This window comes from Crotalus tigris, unplaced genomic scaffold (assembly GCF_016545835.1).
Source record: "Crotalus tigris isolate CLP2741 ecotype Arizona unplaced genomic scaffold, ASM1654583v1 scf7180000024117.2648584, whole genome shotgun sequence".
Classification (NCBI taxonomy): Eukaryota; Metazoa; Chordata; class Lepidosauria; order Squamata; family Viperidae; genus Crotalus; species Crotalus tigris.
Genome location: NW_024100394.1, coordinates 449,703 through 475,100, shown reverse-complemented (window position 1 = coordinate 475,100; position 25,398 = coordinate 449,703). Strand labels below are relative to the sequence as shown.

Sequence of the window (25,398 nt, the reverse complement as noted above, 5' to 3'; positions counted from 1 at the left end):
TGTACAGATCTGTCTATCGAATTGATACTATATAATGTATCCCCTTTATGGAACAGCATCATTGCCAGAACATCTTTGGCTGGCATATATCAAGTTCCAGTTCATGGAATGCTTGATTCTTAGCATTGAGGGGGGGGGGAAGAAAACCCCAGCAGGAATGAAAAAGCTTTGTTTTATACAATGACAATCAGAGATTAAAGTTTAAGGTGAATAAAAGGAAGCTATTGTAGTTAATTTTTTAGTACACTTTTCTTAGAAGTGTAGAACATGTAGAGCAAATGGGCACTACATTCCCTAGCAGAGAGGAAGGAAATAATTTGCTATAGGATCACAAAAAATCCTAACTGTCATCATTCTACATTAGCGGTATGTCTGCCCCTTGAGTCTAGTTAATATATTCATACTTTCATTTTGTGGGAAATTCATTCATTGCATCCAGTAAGCAATTACACGTGATGAAGAAATGAGAAGAGTATCAGATCCTTCTTTCAATAAATTCATGTACTTTAATTTCTATGATAAATCAAGAATAAAAATATCCTACCCTCTACAATTCCCAAATGATCAATAGAATTATGAGAGCCCATTTGTTGTTTAAGGCATTTAGAAACCAGGAGATGGTGAGTTCTACTTCCCCTTTAAGCCTGTCAGCTGGTCCCCCTCTCTCAGCCCTAGGAAGAAGGCGTGGACAAACCACTTCCAAAATGCTGCTAAGAAGAACTGCCTGGATTTCTCACCAGGAGTCTAGACTGACTTGAAGGCAGAAAAATAAAGTAAAACATTGCATTGTTAAATTGAAATAAAAATATCTTAGCTTCTCTAATTGAAAAATTGATCAAAAGATAACATAGACTATGTTGTTTGAACTGATCCAGTTAGCTTCGTTAGAGCATAGCATTCCATAATTTGGATATCTAATATAATATATTATTGTGTATTAGTTGTTTATTACTCATTTATCTAGATGGAATGAAGGTCTTTGAAATGTTAATTGCTTTGATTTTTGATCTGATAGTTACAAATTTATTTCCTTTGTTTGCTTCAATTTCCATTTCCTTAAGGGAATACTAGTTAATGAGAATCAGTTTGGTGTAGTGGTTAAGACACCAGGCTAGAAAGTGGGAAGCAGTGAGATCAAATCCTGGCTTAGCCATGAAAGCTGGCTGGGTGATTTTGGGCCAGTTATTCTCTCTCAGCCCAATCCACCTCACAGAGTTGTTGTTCTAGGGAAAATAGGAGCAGGAAAGTGTGTTGATATGTTTGCTACCCTCAGTTATTTGTAAAAATAATAAAGGTGGGATACAAATAAATAAATAATATATTTCTTATTATTAATGTTTGTATATGATATACATATTGTTTTTATCTAATCTGTTGAAGGTTAAGAGCATAATTATTTTAGGTACACGTGTGTTAGTTGCTTTTTTATTTCAAGCTTATCCAGATTTAATAATAAAGTGTAAAAAGTTGGAACTTTTCTGTTGGCATATATTTCTACTTATTTCAGTTAAATCTTTAATTTCACAAGTTTATGCTTGGGAATACACATGACTAAAGATATAGGCCAGTTACTACTTAAAATTATAATGCAATAATTAAAATAGCTAAAAAAGACATAACAAAAATCACAATAATTGCTTTTTTGCTTTGTTATGAAAATGAGTTTTACAAACAGGATGTATTGCTAAATCCTTTTTTTATGTTCATATTCACTAAATTTTTAAAAAATGCAGAATATGTTTATATGTTGAGGGAAGAATCTGGGATTTTTCAGTCAGTTGTTCTACTTGAAGTAAGTAGATCATTTTCTAATATATAGTTACAAATAGTTCTCAAGTTACAACAGTTCACTTAGTGACAGTTCAAAGTTACGACCCCCCCCCAAAGTACTTATGACACAGTCCCAAAGTTACAAATGTTGCAGCATCATGGCAATCGTTCACTCTTACAACTGACTGCAGAGACAATACATCATTCTCTCTGCCTATCCCCCCCCCCCCGGGGATCTAACAGGCACTGGCCCTGCTATGCTAGTCCACCGGCTCCTCTCCACCCCGTTACCAATCGCTCACTTACCTTTCGAAGATCCAGAGTTCCAGAAAAAGCTGACCACTCCTTCTCTCTCTTCAAGCAAGATGTCTCTTCTCCAGCCTTTCTGCTGTGGGGTTTGTGCAGCGGCTCGGTTTCTTTGCTTGCTCCGGGCGCTCCGAAGCAGAGTGGTGAGAACAAAGGCAGAGCGGGACATGCGTGCCCTGCTCAGCTTGGCTGGCTCACCAAGGCTGCCTGCACCTGATCCACTTTTGGAGCACCAGATAACCTCGGTGAGTGCTTTTGTTGTAGAGGACAGATGCCTGAAGGAGTGTGAGATCGTGTCCCCAAAGGCTTCTGATCTCTGCGCCAAAAGCTTTTGCAAAGGGACAGAAGGTTTCAGGAGAGCGATCTTGCACTGCTTCAGGCCTCTGTCCCTTTGCAAAAGCTTTTGGTGTGGAAAACAGAGGCCTCAAGGAGTGTGAGATCGCGTCCTCAAAAGCTTCTGTTCTCTACACCAAAAGCTCTTGCCCCAGAGAACAGAAGTCTTTAGGGGTGCGATCTCGTACTCCTTCAGACTCACCAAGGTTGCCCGGTGTTCCAAGAGCAGATTGGGTGTCCTGTGCAGGCAGCCTTGGTGATCAGCCAAGCTGATCAGGATGGGTTCCTCTCTCTCTGCCTCTGCTCTTACCACTCTGCTTTTGTAGTGCCAGGAGCAGGCAAAGAAACCGAGGCAGAGAGGCTGGAGAGGAGACAGATTGCTTGATCATAGAGATCTTCAAAAGGCAAGTGAATCTCCACAGGCCCGGTGCCTGTGGAAACCCGGTGGGGCAGGACGGAGGGAGGGGGGGGAGAAGCATGAGATATCACAGTGGGTCTGGGGAAGCCTTGGGCAGTCGGAAGCACTAAGCCTCCCATGGTCTTCCCCACCCTGAGATATGTCATGGGCACTCAATGACCTGCTCATTCGATTAGCAAATGCATTGGGTAAAGCAGGGAGGGATCATGTTCATTTAACGTGATCCAATTAACGAATCCTCAGATTACGAATATAATTGGCAGGCTTTATTACATCCGTAACCCAAGAATTACCTTTATATTTAAAGCTTTTTCTAAGATGGCTGTGGTCGGCAACAAGTAAGTCAACAATTGAAATTGGTGTTGTTTCGTTTCTTTTCTTTTTGGAAGGAGCATTATCTTTTCAGTCTGTTGCCAAGGAAAGTTGCCGAATCCATTTTGAATCAATTTTAGAGAATAATTTGCTTGCTTAGGAAAAATGGGGACAATTCCTGGCACTGAGTTATTCACTAGTTGTCCTCTTTTATGCCAGCTTTTATAGTACCACTGAGATAAATTCATGCAATTAATAGTAGCAGAAAGGCATTAAATTCAGAGATTCATTTCTTGATAGAACTCCTCCTGATGATAGTAAATTAAAAGCCATTTCAGATACAGTGAAGCTCTCATGGGTTCAATTCAGCAAAAACAAAAGTTTATTCTAAGATTAATGTGTAAGAAAGAACGATCTAGATTCATTGTTCTTCTGAGCTAGCTATTTCTAGCCAGCTAGACATATATTGCCCCAATGTATCCAGTGAGGTTAGCAATAAAATTTGGGGAAAGGGTTACCTGTGGATCAGCCCCACAGTTTAATTTGCACACAGATTTCAATTCTGTTTATTTAACATTTATTGTCATCTAAATACACTGGATACTGAAAGAGATCTGGTGCACAAGGGACTTTGTTCCATATTTGGCTATGTATTCCTGTGAACAAAGATTTGTGATCAATAGTTTTACAGTTTACTTCAGGGATTATAGGAAGTATATTACCTTCTCTAAATACAGCTTTGTCTTTTTATCTTTGATGGTGATAACTGTTGCCAGTGGATTAGGAAGTCATAACATTCTATTGTGCTTAGTATGGCAGTTTTGGAAATGTAAAAGACAAATATGGCCTTCACCTCAGAATAGCTAGAGTATGGAGTCTATACTATGGAGTCATTGCCATCCATGGGAATAAGATGGAGGCAAGTGACAATATGAACATTACAATGTAAGCTCCCCACTTTTGTATGTTAAGCTTGATATCCCATGTACATAAAGACATGACATTGCCATGTTTGTTTCATCATTCTGGCAAAGCAGATGCTGTAGATCAGGCACGTCAAACTGCCGGCCCACAGGCCGGATGTGTCACGCCGAAACTGCACCCACCCCATTGCCGGCAATGGGGAAAAAGTCCCGATACGTTGCATGACGTCACGTGATATTGCGAGTTTGACATGCCTGCTGTAGATACTTGTGTTTGGATATGATCAGGGATGATACATGCCTTCCTTTTATTTCTTCTGCATGTAACGATTTTGTACTTTAAACCATCCATTAATCTTGCGGAAATATACTTTCTAATTCAAACTTTTTAGAAGTTTTTTTTAATCTTTCTTGTGATGCCTATGTGAAAATCTCGCTTATGTTTTAAGACAACATATGTACCAGTGTAACCTGACAAAATTTGATACAGAAGTACATTCGGTTACTTATGTGATCCATGTGAGATCCAGAGGCATTCTGGGAAACAGAGGTCATGCTGAATGTTTTGTCTTCCATTGTGGCAGGTTGCTATTGAATTGGTTTTTTAATTGAAAGCATGTAAAACATGTATGCTCAGGTACCCATAACATTTCAAGCAGAAAATATATAATATTACTCATCCAGAGTATTCTAATGAGTCGTGCATTATATTGCAAAATATTTCAAAACTCAGATTCCTTTGCATTTTCCAACCAATAAGATTGTAAGAATCCTTCTGACACAGATTTCCAAAAAAGACCAAAATAATTGGAAAGGCTTTCGGTGTGTTGTAGATACTTCGTAATTAAACAATTCTTTCAAAAGTTCTGTCATCTAAAAACAAGGCCAGAGCTTTCTTTATCACCAAGCTTTCTTTATCACCATGCATATCAGAGAAAATATGCAAAGTAGATCATATGGATAGTCTTAATAACCTGCAAAAAAATGTATCATTCCTGCATTTTAAAGCATTTAATCATTGCCTTTGAGCTAATCAATGACATAATTATTTTAAATCTCACATACCAGATAAAGAGCCAGATAAAAGACAGTTTTTCAATAGCGAAAGGAATGATTTCCCAAAAATTGTTATTTGATGTAAAACTTAATTTTGTGGCTTTTGTTTTATACTTTTCATGCATCAAAATATGTCATACTTCAGTTCAGGAAGTTGCAATTAAAGAAAGCTGTGGCAAAACAAGACGCTGAACTAACTAAGATTAACTGAAGCCAAATCCAGCAGGGCTATTCTTATGTATTTATGGAATTAAAAGATATATTTAGAAACAAAATCCTGCCATAAGACAATTGACCTATCTGTCCCAGTAATTATATTGGTTGTGGTACAATCATACTAACTTTAATTCAGACAGATCTGCTCCAAGAGGCCAAGGGTGGAAGGCAAGTGTTTGGAAGTGCAGAGTAAACAAGTAAAACCATTCATTTTGTGAAATTATTCGAAATTACAATGGCCCTGAAAAAAGTGGCTTATGACCGTTTTTCACATTTAACAACCATTGCAGTCTCCCCTTGGTCATGTGATCAAAATTCAAGTGCTTGGCAACTGGCATGCATTTATGACAATTGCACTGTCCCAGGGTCATGTGATCATCGTTTGTAACCTTCTCAGCCAGCTACTGGCAAGCAAAGACAATCGGGGAATCTGGATTTGCTTAACCACTGCATGATTCACTTAACAACTGCAGTGGTTTGTTTAACAACTATGGCAAAAAAAGGTCATGAAATGAGGCAAAACTCGCTTAACATTGCTAAGCTACCTTGCTTAGCAACGGAAATTTGGGGCTGAATTGCTATTGTAGGTCAAGGACTGCATGTATGTAATGGGCCGAAGGATTAACATTGAGAACAGGAAGAAGAGGCATAACCATGACCCAGTCACATAAAAGAAATCTGGGTCTGGAGAAGAAATAGAATTAGGGAAAGCATTTCAGACTTGATCCTCCATAGTTCTTAGGATGATAAAAGGATTCAGACTTGCTAGATTCTCTTAACCATAATCTGGTAATAAAAGTAGCATTAGCTTTCACGTCTTTGGTTTCCACGTTTGATTATCTCGCAGGGCTGATAGTATATGCTCTGCCCAAGTCTATTAGCTTAATCACTGGCAGGATTTCATTGAGATATATAGCACTGAGCTCATTGGGGAAAGGCCAAAATACAATAAAATAAATAAATAAACTTACCTTTAAGCTTGTAATTGAAGTTGGGTGTGCTTTTAATTTTTTTTTTTAAAAAAAAGTTGTGTGCCTCTGTTTTATTTGGTGAAGCTAGACATATTTGTGTCACCGATATTCTACAGTATTTATTTTCCCTTCATATTCGAGTTTTCTCCTTCTTGTAAATCACATGAATGGATATGACCATATAAAGCAGTCCTATTTGCTAGGGTAGAATAGAAACACAGGTATGGTGAGAGAGAAAATACCAAGGTACAAAATGTCAATATGCATGCACACTGCAGCCTTGGGACTTGTACTGGAGTAAAATCAGAGGGCATTTTACACATTAATTACCACTACCATGTTTCTCCGAAAGTAAGACCTACCCCAAAAATAAGCCCTAGCTTGATTTTGGGGGTGGGCCTAATATAAGCCCTACCCCAAAAATAAGCCCTAGTTTTGGGGCAAGGCATATACCTACAAATCAAGCTGGGGTGGGGATGTGGAGCTGCCCCACGCGCCCCTCTCCTCACCAGCCCACTTCTTCTGCAGCATCTTCTACAGCCAGGCCAGCATTTCTCAGTCAGAGGCCTTTCCGGAATGCCACTGCAGCTGAGAACCAAACTATGGATTCAATCCATAGCTTGGTTCTGCAAGACCTCTGCAGCCAAGAACCTAGAAACCGAGCTCGGTACTCAGCTGCATAGGCCTTCCAGAATGGCCTGACTGCAAAATGCAGGCTGGAATGCAACTGCAGAATGAATCTGCTTCTTCAGCCACAGAAAAAGTGGACTGGCTGGGCAGAGCTGTTGGTGCTGGAGGTGAGTATAAAAGACATTTGCCAAAAATAAGGCCTGGTGCCTCTTTTGGAGGCAAAAAAAAAAAAGACCTGGTCTTTATTTTCGGGGAAACACAGTACATGTAGGCTGCAGAAATCTAGATAACCAGAAGAGGGCAACAGAGGGAGTTATTTGCTGGCATCTAGTGTACGGTAGCCTTACTAAAAAAGTAAGTATAGGAGTGCAGCCTAAGAAATTGCTTGTGGTATGAGCTTGTAATTCCCTTTTTAGTGTATAGAATTTTTATTTTTAGTCCTTCTAAGGCAGGGGTGTCAAACTGCCCGCCTGTAGGCTGGGCACGTCACAAGGAAACCGCGCCCACCCCATTGCCGGCAATGGGGGAAAAGTTCCAATAGTCACACGACATCACATGATGTCGCGAGTTTGACATGTCTGTTCTAAGAAGCCCTAATCTTATCTGACAACAAAGAGTTGCTAAAGTTGCAGCCTTTTGTACAACATAATAGTTCTCCAAGTTTACTGCTCCTGAATCTCCAGCTGTTCTATATGGAATGACTCCTTGGAATGTATTTTCTACAGTGATCTTAACCACATGTCCTATTTGAATGATGAATGTAATTGTCCTGCTTTTATTTGGTGTCTGTTTTATCGAACATAAAGCCACAGGAACACCATTCCTTTTTTAACTTTATGAAACAAGCTGTTAAAAAAATACATCAAGCTATCTTTAAGGCTGTAAAACAAACCCAGGTGTAAGTCTGCATTCCTCAAACGATTATGATATAAATTAGATTAGGGAAGCATGGGTGCTGTTTTCCCTGTAAAACAAGTGCATAACCGTGCATCATGCAATTTTTCCTGTTTCTTCATTACTTTTGGTCTCCTGAGACAGACCAGATAGCAGCTTGACACATCTAAAAGTGCAAGCATGGTCCTGAGTCACAGCTTCATTTTTTCTTGCCTAGACAGTCAACAGACTTTAATTCCCTCTGCTGTACGTGGCACCCATGTTCATGATTGACGACCTACACCTTATGGACTAAGAGGTTCCTCGGAGATTAAAAATAAAGGGGTTGAGTATAATGGTTGATTGCTTTCTAGACAAAGTTGCTGTTGGGACTCTACTTGCTCACATTGTTTGGATCTATTTTCAGGATTTTGGCAACCTCCATACTACTAATCCAATAGCAGTCAATCTATGTCCAATGGTAGTAAGTTATTCCTCATGAAATTTTCAGCACGTTGGCCTTGGAAGTACTTTAGGTTGTTGGTACAGTTGGAATAAGTATTTGCTTCTAGCTTTTAGCAACCTCAAAAGAGTGAATGAGAGAGAGAGAAATCCTTGAATGTCTATTTATTGTTTATTTATTAAATTTATTTTAGTAGCAGGAAGCAGTTGACAGCCCAGCAACATTTTGAAAGGCAGATGCTGTGTTGTGCACCTCAAGAGATGTAATATTTCCTACTGCTGAAATCGCAGAAAATTGATGTCACTTTTTGAACCATCAAAATGGAAAGAGTCATGACCATCACTTAATCTGAATCCATCTGAAGAGCTTAGGTGCTGTGTGAGTAGGAAGCGCCCACCCTCTGGTTATTAAGGCAAGCACTGAACCAATCGGTTCAGTGCTTGCCTTAATAAATAAATAAATACGAAATAAATAAACGTATGGAAAATATATTGCTTCCAAGATATAAATGTGGGTTTCTTTCCTCACAGCGATAAAGGTGTTATTGTTGTATAAATTCATTGTTAAGCCAGCTGCTTCCAATCTTACTCTTGACCAAATAAAGCAGATTGCTTGGAATATGAGTGTAATGAGCTAGCAGGAGCACCTTCTGGTGGGCCCTTCATGGATTTTAGTACATCTGGAAACCAGGAAATATGAGCCTGCTAGCAAGAGCAGCATTTCACATGTAAATTTGAGATATGCTTAGCCAAATCATGGCAGAGGCATAGCCAGAAGTCTTTTTAAGTTTGGAATGCCATCATCTCAAGAGTATATTAAGAGGTTCTTCTCCTTCACTCAGATAATCGAACCATTTCTTTGGCCTTAAAATCCCCTCTTCTTTTAAGACAGACTGTTAACACTTTCTTGTCAGCAAGCATCAAGTCAAAAATAGTCCTCTTTTGTGTTGCCTTGGAAATTATCACCCACTAGAGAGCTAAAAATGTTTTCTAAGCACTTAACAAAAAGGAACTATGGAACTGTCCTCTAATAATTCTGTGAATTCTCTAGATTAGTAATAGATGTTTATATCCTATCACCTATGCACAACCTGGATTCTTCTTTGTCTTCCATGTAATAGAAATCATATTCAAAGAAAGAGAAATCAAATAGGTGCTACCTTAAAAATTGAATCATGCAGACGGTGTTTAGCATTTAACAAACATTGCACAAGATAGATAGATGGCTGCAATTCTATTCTTATTTTCCGTGGGCATACCAGTCCAGCATAAAACTATAGATCAGGGGTCCCCAACCCCAGGGCCACAGCCCACTACTAGACTGCCGTGTGTTTGAAACAGGCTGTGAGAGAGATGCATATCATGCACATAAAGCTCTGCTCGCACGAGTGGTGGGCAAGCAAACAACTTGCATGAGGGAGGGTGCTTGTGCTCGTGCACAAAGCTCCACTCGTGCAAATGGAGCTTCACACGCAAGCACCCTCCACTCAAATGAGTGGAGCTTCGCATGCAAGTGCCTGCCGCTCATGCAAGTGGAACTTCTTGCACAAGCACCCTTGTGCACGAAGCTCCATTTGCACGTGAGCACCCCTCGCACAAATGGAGCTGTGCACGCACGCATGCCTGCAACACATTCCTTCCCCACCCCCTGTGCCAGGCCAGGCTACCAAGCCAGAAAGGTTGGGGACCATTGCTACAGATAACAAAACTTGATTTACAACAGTTCATTTAGTGACCATTCAAAGCTACAGCAGAACTGGAAAAAAAATGACTAATGGTCATTTTTCACACTTGTGACTGTTGCAGCATCTCCATGGTCACATGGTCCAAATTCAGATGCTTGGCAGCTGACTCATATTTATGATGGTCGCAGTGTCCCAGGGTCATGTGATCACTTTTTGCGACCTTCTGACAAGCAAAATCATTGGGAAAACCAGATTCACTTAAAAGCCATGTTATTAACTCAACAACTGCAATGATTCACTTCACAACTGTGGCAAGAAAAATTGTAAGATGGGGCAAAACTCACTGAGCAACTGTCTTGCTTAGCAACAGAAATTTTGGGTTCAGTTGTAGTCATAAGTCAAGGACTACCTGTAATTGTAGCTTTGCTAAATTGAGGACTGCCTGTAATGAGATTTTGTGCCTTTTGGAATTAGAAGTTTAGGTCTTCCTTTAGCTGTTGTCTGCAAGATATTTATGCTCACAATGGATCTCACTGGGTGAGGCTCTGCATGACTTTGTTGTAGCTCTTGGCCTCCTTCATCTTGATTGGCACAAATGGCTTCTCTGCTCCTTCTCTTGAAGGAGACTCGGTGATTACTCTATAAGTTGCTTGTGCTGGCCACAGACTGCTTAGCTCATAACTAGGCTAGCATAAGCTATCATGAGCAAAAGAGAAAGAAATACAGGTATAAGTAATCTAGCCTTAATCCTTAAGAATAAATAAATACATTTGCATATAAAATTTGGCACAAAGAATAACAAAAAAAAACCCACACCCCAAACTATGGATAAACAAAATGTTTACGCATGTACAAAATCTGGATATGCAAAATGAGACTACAGATGACAAGGGCTGCCTTTATTAAAGTTAGATTCTATTCTTCAAAAATAAAGGTGCCCTCAGATCAAATTTGATTTCTGGTGACTTCATAGAGACGTCCGCATCATTTTTCTTTATACCCATATGTAAGAGATGACCAGGCTGAATTTGAGGGCGGGGTAAATGCCTCATCAGTTTGGAATCTCTACGCCCCATAAGAGACATAAGTCCAGCCTCCCCCCCCAAGTCTGTTGACTCTTATCTGGTACCAATTTGCCTTGATCATTAGTAGTTCAGATTCTTGTAAATAGGTAGTATGAGATAAACTTGTAGTCCTGTATTTTTGAACATTCTGGTTCCTGGCTTCTTGCACCTGATACATATGGAAGTAGTTTGGTTTTATCCTCTTCCAGGATATTGTGATAGTGCACATTTTTGTCATGCTGTTCTAGTGTTCTCCTTTGATCCCTCAAACAGGTACTATCTAGTACCTCAAACAGGTACTATCTAGTCAAGATTTGCCAGCTACAGCCACTTGTCTTAAGAATTTAAATTACGCCAATTGCATGTGTGCCAGAGATGGATGTTAGCTATCATTAGTATACTTTCCTCTGTGCCTGCAGTGGTAATATTCCAATTAAATTCCATGTGAATATGTGTGGTATCGGATGGGTCACAAACACTGTAGATTTGGCATATGACATCAGTATATTTAAAGAAACAAGTGGGTCAGTCTACTAAAAATTGCTAGGAACATTTACGGGTGAAAAGTTATATGAAGAGCCTTTGAGACAGGCATTGTGTTTTTGCTTTGAAAATATTAATGTCCTTAATTTATGGCTATGCTGTATAGCTTCTTTAATACACATAGGCTCCAAGCTTATGCATACTTACCAGGATGAAAAGCTAATTTTATACATATACGAGATTGGATTCTCAGTTGACATGGGTTTTGTTATGGGCTTGTGATGCACATCTCCACATTATTCATGCCTGTAGCCTTCCATCAGATATTCAAGGAATTTCCCTGCAAGCAACATTTCTGGGTTATTCTCAGTTACACCTTTTATATAATACATAGAGATATTCTTTTTTTTTTCTCCCTCTGCCCTATTAGCAAAAATAATTTTTGCATGCATCTGCATACCTGGAAACAACATGATTTTAAGTAAACAAACTTGGGGCACATCACAGTTGTGTCTAATCATACTTCATTGATAAAATGTGTAAATTAGTAGCCACTCTAAAGTTTAAAACCAAACAAGAATTTGCCTATGTACTGATTCCTATTTTTTAAAAAATAAAGGAACAGATGGGAAAGGTAGGAATGGGAGGGGGGAAAACTGATGAATTGCAAAAGGAGAGAGGATTTTGTGTTAAAGATTCAAAGAGAAGTAGCAAAAGAGGGAGAATAGGGAAAACAGATATTAAGAGAGATTTTTGAGTAAGAAACCCAAATCAAAGAACTGAACTGGATAAGTGTTAAGAAACTCGAACTCCTAAGTTTAAGCAGAGGTTAAAGGACGGGTGAAATTGTTACTGGTGGTGTCTTTTCAAAGATCTCAGTCCCTCCGGAATAATGTTTTAAGAAACTTACTGCTAGCAACGGGACCACAGCTGAAACTGGAAAGGGTCAGGTCTTCCAGAAAGCTTTTGAAATCAGAGCCAGTGCTGCCTCCCAGGTGTAAAGAACGAGAAGGCATTCAGGGAGAAACGAAAAAGCAGAAGCAGAGACAGGGAGAAAAGAGAATTTAAAAAAAAAAAAAAACATGTATACTGGCAGACGAAGGTGGGAAAGTGTACAGAGGAAATGTTTAGCCCCAAAAAAGGAGAAGGGGGGCAAGACTGGCAGTAAAACTGAGGACTGAAAGGAAACCAGTACAATTAGTGGCATTGGGGAATGGCAAGTATATTGAAAATGGAAAGCAATGCATTGGAAAGAATGGTGTGGGGGTTTTATTTATTTTTAGTCTTCCACTCAGCCTTGACTCCTGGTAATTACACAGACAAATCCATCTAGGCAGCCTTTTTTGAGGAGGTTTGTTTATGCCTTTTTCCCAGGACTGAAAGAAAGTGAGCTGCCACAAACCATCCAGTTGCTGTCTGTACTTAAGACAGGATCAGAATCCAGGTTCCCCTCTCAGATTCCAGGACCTTAACTACTAAATCAGTGGTGGCGAACCTATGGCACGCGTGCCAGAGGCAGCACTCAGAGCCCTCTCTGTGGGCACGTGCATCATGCCCCGGAGATGGCAACCGTCCCTCTTCAACCAGCCGCCCATTAACTCGCCGAGGTCGGTCCCAGCACAGCTGGTTTCCCTCCCCCGCATCCCATCCCTCGCATGCTCTCCTTTTCCTGGGCACAACCCACTGCATCGCCTCCTCAGCTGTCGGCCGTCAGTCCAGCTCAAAAGCTGCTTCTCTGAACTGCTGGCATTGGGCTGCGGAGCCCCAGAGTGCGCCGTTCGAGGGGCCGACAGGCTGTGGCTGACGGACACTGTCGGCCCCCATGCGCTCGCTGGCCTCTGTGTGCATGGGCCGATGGTGTCAGGCAACAGCCTTCCTGGCCCCTGCCTCGCCTTGCCCTGTGACAATGGCACCCTCACCCTGCCTCGCCTTGTCTCGCCTGACCCTGCAGGGTGAACCTCTTGCCCACCGCCTCACCTGCCAGAGACCCCCTGGATCTCCCCTAACCCTGCCCGGTCCCCACAAGCATCCCTCCTCACGACCAACATCAAAGTGACCATGCCCACCTTGGCCACACCCACCCAGTCTACCATGACCACCATAGCCACGCCCACCCAGTGGGCCCTGCCCATCTGGCACCCGGCAATAAATAAGTGGGTTTTGGGTTGCAGTTTGGGCACTCGGTCTCTAAAAGGTTTGCCATCACTGGACTAGATCAAAGTGGTAATGTGGAAAAGTCCAGTACTTCATGGTATAAATTTGGAAAGCTCTTTGCTGGAAGCAATTTGTATTGGAGATCAACCGGTTGAAGACTTTTGTAAAACAATTACCAAGGTTCTTGAAATGCTTCGTTAAAGGAATTCAAAGACTTTTAGTTCTGTCGTAAGATAACAGGCTTGCTAAAAACATTGCCATGTTTTGTGAAGAATTTGTTTTTCTCTTTCATAGATCAAGTCATGGCAGTCTCTTCTTTGTTTCGCTACTGGATTACAGATATCCTTTCTGGAAAGAAGGACAGGAAATGAGCCGAATGAGAATCTCCATCAGTACAGAGTTAAGATCTAAAACTCTGATTCAAATCTGAGAATATTTGGGGGGGGGGGGATGTCCTTGAATGCAGGTTCACTGAGACATTATTTTCTTTTTGCTTCAGGGTTGTTGTTTTTTTTATGTGTCTGGCTGAATCTGCAAGGGCCATTTTGGTGCACCCAGAGATCTCAGACAAATGGCCTCAGTGAAGTCCATCCCACTCTGGTTTTCTTCCAAGAGATTTGGAGTGGCCACATTACAAGCCAGCAAGTTCCAGCATTGATTTAAGATGTTGGCTACAACATGGATCGCAAGAGCTGTGACTTGAACTAGAGAAGTCTGATGTTCTTTTTTTTCCGCTTAATTCACTTTGAACAAAGCTCAGAAACTCTTTTGATTGATCGCTCCACGGACAAGCTGAGAAACTTCGTAGGCCAACTTACAGGCAGCAGAGAGGAACACACTGTCTGGTGTGCAAAGACAGGAAAACTTGAGAAGATTGGCCTTCCCTATCATATCTCTGTTGCTGTTTTTTAAATACTTACTGTAGGAGCAGAATAAAAGGTGGATCTTTTTTCCTGTATTCTTTATCTGAGTTAATTTGACATGGGATGATAAAATGTATAGATTTCATTTTGAAATAGAGCACAGTCAGTTTTTGGCAGACTTTAAAAAAAAATATATCATGTAATATTGGGGGTATGCTAATCTAGACGAGCGTGTCCATTAGTTCCTCTTAGAACTGCAGCCTTCACCGAACGGCTCAGATTATTGGCAGAGGTGTTTATAATGGTTTTCAAGAGAGAAATCTAGCACTTGCACAATAGCAGCTTCCCCTGCCAAAATGTGCTCTTTATATAAATTTTAAAGACACCAGAGAGAGAAGTGTCCCTAAGAGACATCAAAATAATTTATGCAAAGAAACTCTGCAGAATAAATATTATTTCTTAAAACTCCATTTGTAAGCATATACTCCAAAGCCAGCTGCCTTATGCGTCTGCCTCTGCGTTCTATAGAGAAGAAAATCTGCTCCTGAGTACAGGGTGAGTTTATTAATTTCTGACCAAAATATGACCACACGTGTATTTTTAACATTTAATAAATCCCATACTAGCATGCTTTCCTTCCATTTGGCCTGCTGGTGCAGCAAAAATGAAGAATGCTGCCGTTCTCCCAAAGTTGCTGAGTCTCAGACCCCCTAAGATGCATAACTAATGCTTATTTCAGCAGTTTCCGAAGGACCACAGAGGAACTTGATCCTTGACAAACATATCTGACTATATACTAATTAACTCCACTATCCTCAGAAATACCCAGCTCTCTCCTTAATACTCTAAATACAGTGGCTTCTGTAAGTTGTATATTTTTATTATGCATTCATATTAAGCCTGCAAGGTGTATGCATTTGTCCTTTCTCTTCTGCATCTTCAATATAACCTGGCTTGCTATGATCAGCTCCTCTTTTTTTTTTTTTTAAGAGCGCAGTGCATTCTCTGAAACTGTTTTGGTGATACAGGTAGTCCTCAATTTACAACCATGCATTTAGTGACTATTCAAAGTTACAACGAAACTGAAAAAAAGTGGCTTATGACCACACTTAACAACCGTTGCAGAATCCACGTGATCAAAATTCAGACACTTGACAGTCGCAGTCTCCCAGGGTTACTTGATCACCTTTTGCAACCTTCTGACAAGCAAAGTCAATGGGGAAGCCAGTTTCACTTAACAACTGTTTTACTAGCTTAACAACTGCAGTGATTCACTTGACTGTGGCAATAAAGGTTGTAAAATGGGGCAAAACTCACTTAACACGTATCTCGCTTAGCAACAGAAATTTTGCAGTTGTCTTATTCAGACATTGACACATTCAAAGATTCAGGTAACAGATTATGGCAGTCTGAATATTATATTTCCACTCAACAAATTTTGAAAATGAGTTGATGGCAAACAGAAAAACAGAGTATTTACATACCATGTCTTTCATGGGACTGAGTTCCTAGTGGGTCTGGTGAAGTGTAGGGCAAGGTCACTAGCCACAGCCAGTTGGAGTAGGAGGTTGAAGAACTCACACTTCTGTGCCATAGAAGCAACTAGATATACAGGAAGGCAAAAGGATATGAACTTCAATAACCTGAAGTCAAAGCACAGGGAGACCATAAAAGGCATCTTGTGATCAAGACAACAAGATCCCACATGCCAAACAAGATTAGGAGGAGATCTGCACACAGCACAATGATTCCTGGAACTTTTCAGTTGTAAAAAAAAAAAAAACCTCAACAAGGCTTTTGCCAGCAAGGTTGGGAATCCAGAATTAGCTAGTCTTACAAGGTCTATTGTTTTAAAGATAGCATAAAGAAGATTTATAGATTTATCTGCACAAGCAACCCACAGAAGTACTTCTTCCAGCCTACATTTTCTGGCTTCATTACCAACAGGCCTTGCAAGGAAAAAAAAAGGGGGGGGGAAACAGAACCATTAACAACTGTAGACCATGACTGCATTGCATGTATGTCAGGAAAGTGTTTACCCATGTAACCCAACAGCCCCAAAACACCTAGAAGCTAATGTGACAATCTCAGGGTGGGAACATATTGCGCTACAAAGGACAGGAGGTCATGAAGGAAAAGTGGCAAGGTATTTAGCTTTGATCTTTGTCAAGACTCCTGGATAGCTATTAGATGAGGAGTAATGAGAGAATTTGCCTTGCCTAAAAGAGGTCGCTACTACATGCAATTCAGCCAGCAAGCAAAAAAGAGAAAAGCCATTTTGGTAGTATAGCCAGCTTAAGACCTCTGTTAAACCAACATTACCCAGACTATATTTATGAAAGGAATTTAGGCTTGATCTAATTGGTCTCATTGCATAAAGTACCTTCAGCTGAATATGCAAATGCAATGGATGTTACTCCCATGAACCAAACACGATTGTAACGTCACTCATTCCGGTACCTTTGCTCAATTTCATTTCATAAAAGAATCACAATGGGATGAAAAAGAAAGAAAACCACTCTTATTTCTGCACCCGTCCTCTGGAACGCAGTGGCCCTCAAGATGAGATCCGTCCCCACCCTCTTAATCTTCCATAAGAGCCTCAAAACCTGGCTCTGCCAATTGGCCTGGGCCCCCGAAGGTGGCATGTGATTCTGGAACTGGATACTGCACTGTTTGTACTTTGCTCTCTTCCTTGCCATCTCTCTTCATTTTAATATTATTGTTGATGATCTTAATATTTTAATGCTTTATTTTGTTGTGTTTACTCTGATGTAAGCTGCTTAGATTTGCCTCTAGATAAGATGGGTGGAGAATAAATTTAGTAAATAAATACTAGTCTGCGCTGAGCCACAGGCTAAACTAGGTGATTTAGTGCAACAAACTTGCAAATATACCTAATCCAATTGCTCTGTCTCATTTACTGATTATTCAGTCAGAGTCATCCCCAGGAAGTCTAGTCCTCATGCAGATATAAAGGGATTGGTTTGTAAAACTGAGCAGGAACTATACTACTCTGTCCTGTAATGCAATCAATATTCTATTGGGATAGGCTTCCATGCCATTCTATATTTCCAGTTTTTAAAAGCTGAACAATAAAAGGAACTGGTTTGGTCTAGTGATTAAACCACCAAGTTAGAAACTGGGAGATGGTGAGTTCTAGTCCTGTCTTAGGCACGAAAGTCAGCTTGATCTTGGGTTATTCACACTCTCTCAGCCCAACTTACAGGGTTGTTGTTGTGGGGAAAAGAGGGCTAAATATCTTTGCCGCCTTGAGTTAATTATAAAAATAATGAAATCTATAAATACAGTTATATTAGGAATTAAGGATTGGGGTGAATTTGGAAATGGATTATCCATCCTTTTGCCCAGCATAGAACTTGACTTCTTAAGCATCTTAACAGATTACCATCCAACCTCTGTTTAATCCCTTCCAAAATCAGCCTGTTCCACTGTTGATATCTCTGACCATTGGTAAGCTCTTCCTGATGTTCACCTGAAAACTTGCTCTGGCCATAAGAGCTCATTAAAACCCACATCTTCAGGAGCCGTTTATCTCTGATGGCTCGGTGGTTAAAGTTCAGTATTTTAGGCTAACTCTGCCCATAGCCTGGAGTTCATTCCTGATGGGACTCAAGGTTTACTCAGCCTTCCAACCTTCCAGGTTTGGTAAAATGAGGACCCAGATTGTTGGGGGAAATATGCAAATAGTGCTTCTACATTGTAAACCAGAGCCCCCCCCCCCAATCTTTGGGCACTGGGACCGGTTCTGTGGAGAAAGATTTTTCCACGGACCAGAGGGGGCGTGGATCCGTGTGCTGGATGGGGCTTCGCTTATTTACTGGCATGCTGCGGCCTGGGGTGCCGGTCCATGGACCAGGGGTTGGGGACTCCTGTTGTAAACTACCCAGAGACTGCTGTAAAATGCTATGGGGCAGTATATAAGCCTAAATGCTATTCCTAATGCTTATCTTTGCATACCTAGCAACAGAAGGATCTTCCATAAACAGGATTCTTGATGTGGGAAAAGCTGGCCTCTCTGATCTATTTTTTTCATACCATATAATAAAATTAGGGATGGACAAATTAAATCATTCTGTTTTGTATTATAAACACAAATATACCTTTATATACCCCCAAAGATATATATTTCCTAACATTCCTTTAAAATGAACCTTTTTGGTGTATTTCTTTTAACTGAAAACTGCATTACTAAATTTAAGAAGTGTGTTATCCAGAAGATGTACTCCATTGCACAAAGTTGTCAGAGAAGTGAAATAGGTTAATTTGAAAAACGAACAAAATACATCTTTGCAGCATTCTTGGCAAAAAATACTATGAAGAAAACATGACTATGCAATCATCTCGCTTCAATATTTGAATTTAATTTATCATAGACTTTTAATCAACCAACATATCAGAAAAAAATGAGAAAGAAGCTAGTTGAGGTCAATGTTTGCCTGATAGCTTTATAAATTACCTGTAACATGAAATAAACTTGTTCACTAATCAAAGTTGGTGCCTCTAGACAAGAAGTACACTCTACGGAATAAAAATGCCAACTGGTTTGTGGCTGCCTTTAAAAATAAGGCAGTTTTTAAAAGTAAGAAAATGAAAGAAATGCAGAATTAACTGGAGTATAAGCAACAATGTTGGGCTGGAGAGCATGAAGGATAAACAAGGAGACACGCAGAGTGATGTGTATGTGTGTGTGTATATATATAAAAGAATTGTGATTATAATAGTAAAATCTAATACCAAGAAAAAGAAAAGAAAGAAAAAGTGCAAGAGAAAAAAAAGGGAAATGCAATACAATAAGGATACACATGTGTATATGTGCACATTGTGTGTGTGTGTGTGTGAGAGAGAGAGAGAGAGAGAGAGACTTTAGAATTTGGTGATTCTACACCCCTTCTAATATTATCAACATTTATCTCTTCATTTCAAATACTTCATTTCATATACATTTCATATTCTTATCTATAAACAAACAAATCCATAAGAAATCATCTTTTTAGTCATTCTGTCAGACGAAAGTCAATAAAGGGTTATCAGAAATAACAACATATCTTGTTTTAACCTTGATCAAATAAACCAACTTTACTTCCTTTTACTTCTAATAGTCTTAATCTTTAGTACATTCAAATGTTGTGGGATTTGATTTCTGATCATTTCTTTGGCCCATTGCACAAAGTTCTTTAAGGCCTTAATAATCCTCTTTTGTATAGTCAATAGGAGAAACATATTAGGTCTCTCTTTTGGTTTGTCATTTGTATTTCCCTTTTAAATTTTAAAATTTCAGCCAGTTTCTTTTATAGATCCAGTGATATGGATTAGATTGCAAATATGCTTTAGATTACAGATTGATAAATTAATGATATCCATAGTAAAATACAAAAATAGCACTGATGTGAATGGGAATACTGAAATCTAGATAAGTTCTATAAAAATATATTGATAGAATACTACATAATAAGATAAAAGCCACACCAAGATTGGTTGATAGGCATACAGATTGTAGTTGTTTTGTTTTAATATATAGTAGAAAACTGAAACCAGATTCATATCTGAATCCTACAGATTATGAGGGAAACCATTCTTGTTAGAATCATTGGACTGCATTATTCATTTTGCTAGTAAATAGCTTTTAAAAACTTGGGAGGCTATTCACTTAAATGCAAAATTGCAAATTGATATGTATTAATTTTTTTTCAGTTGCATTAAGATAAGCACATTGCAAGAGTTTTCATTTGTTTTGCTGCTTAGCCCTTTCATATTTTGCTAATAAAATACAAAGTTATATTCATAAAAATTGTAATGTTTGACCATCTAAATTAATCTAACCAATTAAAAGCACAAATTCTTCCTTGGAGCTGCATTTCATCATCAAGCTCAGTTTCTAAATATTGGCAACTTGAACTAGTGTGGATATCAACTCCCAGAATTCCCCAGCCATCAATTCTAAGAGTTGAAGTTGAATGCATCTTAAAAGTTGCTGAAAATTGACAACCTGTGACCTAGCTGATTCTGATTGATATCAAGAAGTTGAGTTAAATAGGACCTCCTTAGTATTTGGATGGGATGACACCAGGAAATCTAGTTGGCTAGAGTAAACAATGGAAGAATTTTCAGAGAAACAGACAGTGATTTTAGAAGAGGCATAAACAGCTCTTCAAAAGTATTCAGAATTTTAAAAAGCCACTTTCATTTACATGAATGGAACAACCCAAACATTTAATAATGCAAAACAGCAGAATACATTTGCTTTAAATCACTATTAAATAAAGACTTGTTGAATATTAATAAATTAAGCACATAATATCCTTTAGATGCCTAACAATCACGAAACTCGTTGGATGATCCAGGGCCAAACACTTACTCTCAACACTAGGAATCCCATCAAACATTCAAATGAAGATTAAACTATTTGCAATATCTGCTCATTCCTTTCTGATGAGAAGGGCAGGAAAAAAAATTCTTTTCAGGTCAAGCAAAATCAGTGATAGTTCAGGAACTACCCATCATTACCTGAGCCAACTTCTCCTCATGCATGTCCTTAATCTTGCTCAAAAAGAACCATTTTCCAACATGTATTTAAGGGGCACAAAATAGTTTGCAGAGGAAGCAATGAAATACCACAAAAGAGTACCCAGCTTTATTTTTGTGAAAAAAAAAGTTTTAAAAGCCAGTAGGAACCATCCAATAATAGGTAGCAGCAGCACTAGAACTTAAACTTATATACTGCTTCATTGTGCTTTACAGCCCTCTCTTAGCAATTTATAGAATCAGCATATTGCCTCCAACAATCGGATCCTCATTTTACCGGTATTGGAAGGATTGAAGGCTGAATAAATCTTGAATTGGTCAGGATCGAACTATTGGCAGGCAGCAGAATTAGCCTGCAATACTGCACTTTAACCACTGTGCCACCATGGCTCAGTAGCCTGGACTGAAGAACTTGTAAACTATTCCCAAACCGGATTCTCTCAAATCAGTTTAGAATCAGGTAAGTAGCTAAGTAGAATCAGGTAAGTAGCTAAGTAGCTTAAATACTGAGTGCAAATATGGCCTTGGTCTGGTCCATCAAGGCTATCCTTATGAGCTTTTCAGAAGAAGGTTCTTCATGTTACTTTATCAAAACCATCGGATGATTAAACCAGCAAACATAAACACAAGGTCTCACTTTCTTAATTTCAACTATGTTTCTTAAAACAGCTCTGGCATCGTAACATCTGCTTAAGGCCTACCCATTGTACTGCTCTTAATAGCATTTGGATTCTCTTCCCCTTTTTCTCTAACAACTGGATAACACATAGCAAGAAAAGAACCTACTGTATTGCTCACAGCTATCTTTTTCATGTATTTTTAAACTGGCAAACAGAAAAGCATCTTGCTGATTAATTGCCTTTTGCCAGGCTGCATTGCTACATTCTGCAGCACGATAAAGCAAAATCTTAAATGTTTAGATAAGTGCGCTGTAAATTGCTGTGTCCTCTGCTCAGCAAATTGAGTGGAATCTATACAGGAAGGGCCTTTGCGGTTAGAAAAAGATAAGTACACAATCTGAAAGGACTAAAGAACATAAAAAGCTTGAAAAGCACTCTCTGGAAAGTCAGGATCCTGCCAAGTTAACAAAGAATGACTATCAGCCTCACATCCTTTCCAGCCATGGCCTTCAGCCATGGTGGCAAACCTATGGCACACGTGCCACAGGTGGCACGCAGAGCCCTCTCTGTGGGCACAGGCGCCGTCGCCTCAGTCCTAGGCCTCCACCACCGTGTGCAAAAAAAAAAAAAAGTTTCAATCAATCAATTTCAACTTCCCGTGGGGAAAAAAAAAAGATCTCGCAAAGTTGGAATTGCTTAATTGAACTTTATTTTCAGTCCCACATAGTGGTGGAGGAAGTGACGCGTCGGAGCTGGAAAAAAGGTGCCCTGTGGGAGTGGGGGGAGCGGCGGGAGCAGGGCACTCTATGCAAGGGGTGGGGCAGGGCCTATTGCTTCCCTCCCTCTGCCAGACACCTGCCGAAGCCGCGCATGTAAGGTTGCCACTCTCGCCCAGATACCCTTGTCTCCCCCAAGCATTTTTTTACTAATCTGCATTTCAGCTGCATTCCATTTCTCCATTCGCTTCTCGCAAGAAGTTAGAAAATCTCATGGAACTTTTTTTTTTACCAATAGTCCCACAAACATGTGGAGAAGAGAAATGGAATGCAGCTAAAAGGAGAAACAGAATGCAGCTGAAAGGCAGGCTAGTAAAAAAATGCTTGGGGGAAGTGAGGGCATCTGGGTGGGGGCAGGGGCAGCAATCTTACCCTGCATGGTGGCGGGAGAGTTAATGGACACAGAGGGCCCAGGAAGAGCTGTGCAAAGCAGGTGGAGGGGAGGCCAGGCAGATTGTGGGCACTGGCGGCACCAGCATGGAGGACAATCACATGCGCGAGTGGGACATCCGTGCACAGCAGAGGCGCTGCCCAGGGCCGGAGGGGAGGCCAGGCAGATTGTAGGTGCTGGTGGCAGCGTCAGTGTGGAGGGGACCTTTGAGTTAAAGAACTCTGAGTGGTGGACTGCAGGAAGAGACCCTGCTTTGCCATTGCCCCCACTCTGTGGAACACTTTCCCCCTGAAGGTGAGGCAGCCCCCACCCTCCTAGCCTTCCAGAAAGGTGTGGCAACATGGCTCTGCAGCCTTTCATGGGGAGCCCAGAGGAGCATGCTGTAGTGGGGCTGGCTAATGCCCTGAAAGCCATCCTTTCACCGTTTAACTAATTTTAATAGTGTTTAAATCATCCTTGCCTCCTTCTAATTTTTTAACTTTTATATATACTCTTTTTATATTTTAACTTTTTACTGTACAATATCCAGATTCCCTCTTTGAAAGAGATGAAGAATTCAAAAATATAAACAAACAAACAAACAAACAAACAAACAAACTGTAATGTTGTAAGGTACTTGCAGGGGAAGAATGGAAGAAAATTCTCTAAGAGACCAGTCCTTAATTCTGCTCATATGTAACTTCTGGAATTTGCTTCAATGTGGTATAGAAAGAGTACCTTTGGATGCTTCAAAAGACAAATAGTTGAAGTTGGGATTATTGATAGTTGCTCCATCATGAGATCCTCCATATTAAGGTTGTTTTTTCTCCTTCTCATTTTCTTTTTGCTTTCAGTTTGTATTTTTAATTTGTTTGGAATTACCTCTTTTCTAATTTTTTAAGATATTTTCAAAGCTTAAATATTGTTTTGTTAATTGTGAATACACACAAACAAAGAGCGTGTGTGTATATTTGAGGGAGGGAGGGAGAGAGAAAGAGAGAGAGAGAGAGAGAGAGAGAGATTTAGAAAAATAAAATCAAATTTAAAAAATCGGAAACTTGGGTTCCAGAGCTTAGTAGCATTCAGGAAGAGGATGGCCAAATAGCATGACAGCTTAATTAATTGTACCTCAGCACAACTGTTGAATCATTTAAGAGTTACCTCTCCCACTGCTTTCCTGTTGTATGATAAATAAGAACTAAACAATGGCAGTTGGGAGGAGTTGGGAGTAGAAATACAGAAATACAATGTTCTTTTCCTTACTATGCAGCAGAAATGGGAAGCTGCTTTTTGACAGTCAGAAGCGTGAAAGGGGCATCGGTTGGCCCATAAACTGGTCAGCAACTTTGGAGGATCTTCCCCCCACGATCTAGCGACTCAGCCATAGTGCACATTGAAAACAAATGGCTGACACTCGTTGAAAAAAAAAAAAGTCTAATGATAGTCATTTTTGTTCCTTAAAAGTATTTTTAATCTTGGATGCATGTTGAAAAGTCCATACATAATATTCATTTTCAAGCATTCAGTTCTCACAGCAGTATCTTCTTATTGTGAATGCACCTATGTCACAGAACATATGATACATGCTCCAACTTGTTTTCCTGACACTACTATATATTACTGAAATTCTCTTTTTATGATCTTTAACTGGATGAAACAGTGCATAATAGGGCAAGAATTTTGAATCAAGGTTCCTCAAATGTACTAAGTTACAGAATGTGTCCAAAATCCAGGACTCATGTCTCCCAAGAGAATGAGATTTGGAAAAAATGTGGCTGCTCCAGTGCTTCTGTTTGCTGCTGCAGTCAGAAGATCTTCTTTTTCAATGTTCTGTGACAGTTTCCTAGCCAGTCTCACAATCCTTTGCTTCCTCCCTGACCCAGCAGCAGTCAGTAACCTGCCTGCTGGAAGAGAAATGAAGGCGGAAGGAAGGGAGGGAAGGAAAGGAGGGAGGAACCCCCCCCCCCACACACTCTTCCCGGCCCATGGAGAAACCGGAAAAAAGTCACACCTACTCCCACTGCTTTTTTGCCCACCTGTGGCCAGGAAGGAAATATCTTGAAATGATGCCCCAATGGGGCAGGGGAAAAGGTTGTCTAATTTTTTTCCCTAAATGCATTTAAAATAATATTTTGGACAGCCACAATTTTTATTCTCTATTTAGTGCAAGATGTAGTTCTATAAATTTCACATTGGGAGGCTATTCAGGGAAAATTACAAATTTTATCTATAAGAATGGAAAATCCAGATGAATGAGAGTTGATTCTGTAATAAAATATTCTATAAATTCTGAAATTGACGATAGAATAGAGCAAGTACCAAGGGATGATAGGAAGAGTCACCTGTAAACTCTGCTTCCCCAAAGAACCTGGTAGAAGAGAAAGGATCAGTTGTACGAAAACCAATTACACATCTATGCTAAACATATGCTTTAGTCAGAAAACTGACTGAAATAAACCCAGCTGCAATTAGAGCCTTCTAGCAACTCCTATTTCTCCTGCAGCTGCAAGATGCTCACTTTACAATTAATGGACTTTGCCCCAGATTCTTTTTCATGCACTTATTAA

General features: G+C 39.9%; 1 protein-coding gene across 2 annotated transcripts in view; it reads left to right on the top strand.

Annotated features, from left to right (window-relative positions):
* Positions 1-14,614, top strand: part of ERICH1 (glutamate rich 1) — an 81,165-nt gene extending 66,551 nt beyond the window's left edge. For both annotated transcript variants that reach the window (XM_039322581.1, XM_039322583.1), the window contains exons 6-7: positions 13,951-14,055; positions 14,156-14,614. In XM_039322581.1, coding sequence (XP_039178515.1) covers positions 13,951-14,027 — 77 coding nt within the window. In that variant the 3' untranslated portion in view covers positions 14,028-14,055; positions 14,156-14,614. The remainder of the gene's footprint in view (positions 1-13,950; positions 14,056-14,155) is intronic.
* The last annotated feature ends 10,784 nt before the right edge of the window (positions 14,615-25,398 follow it).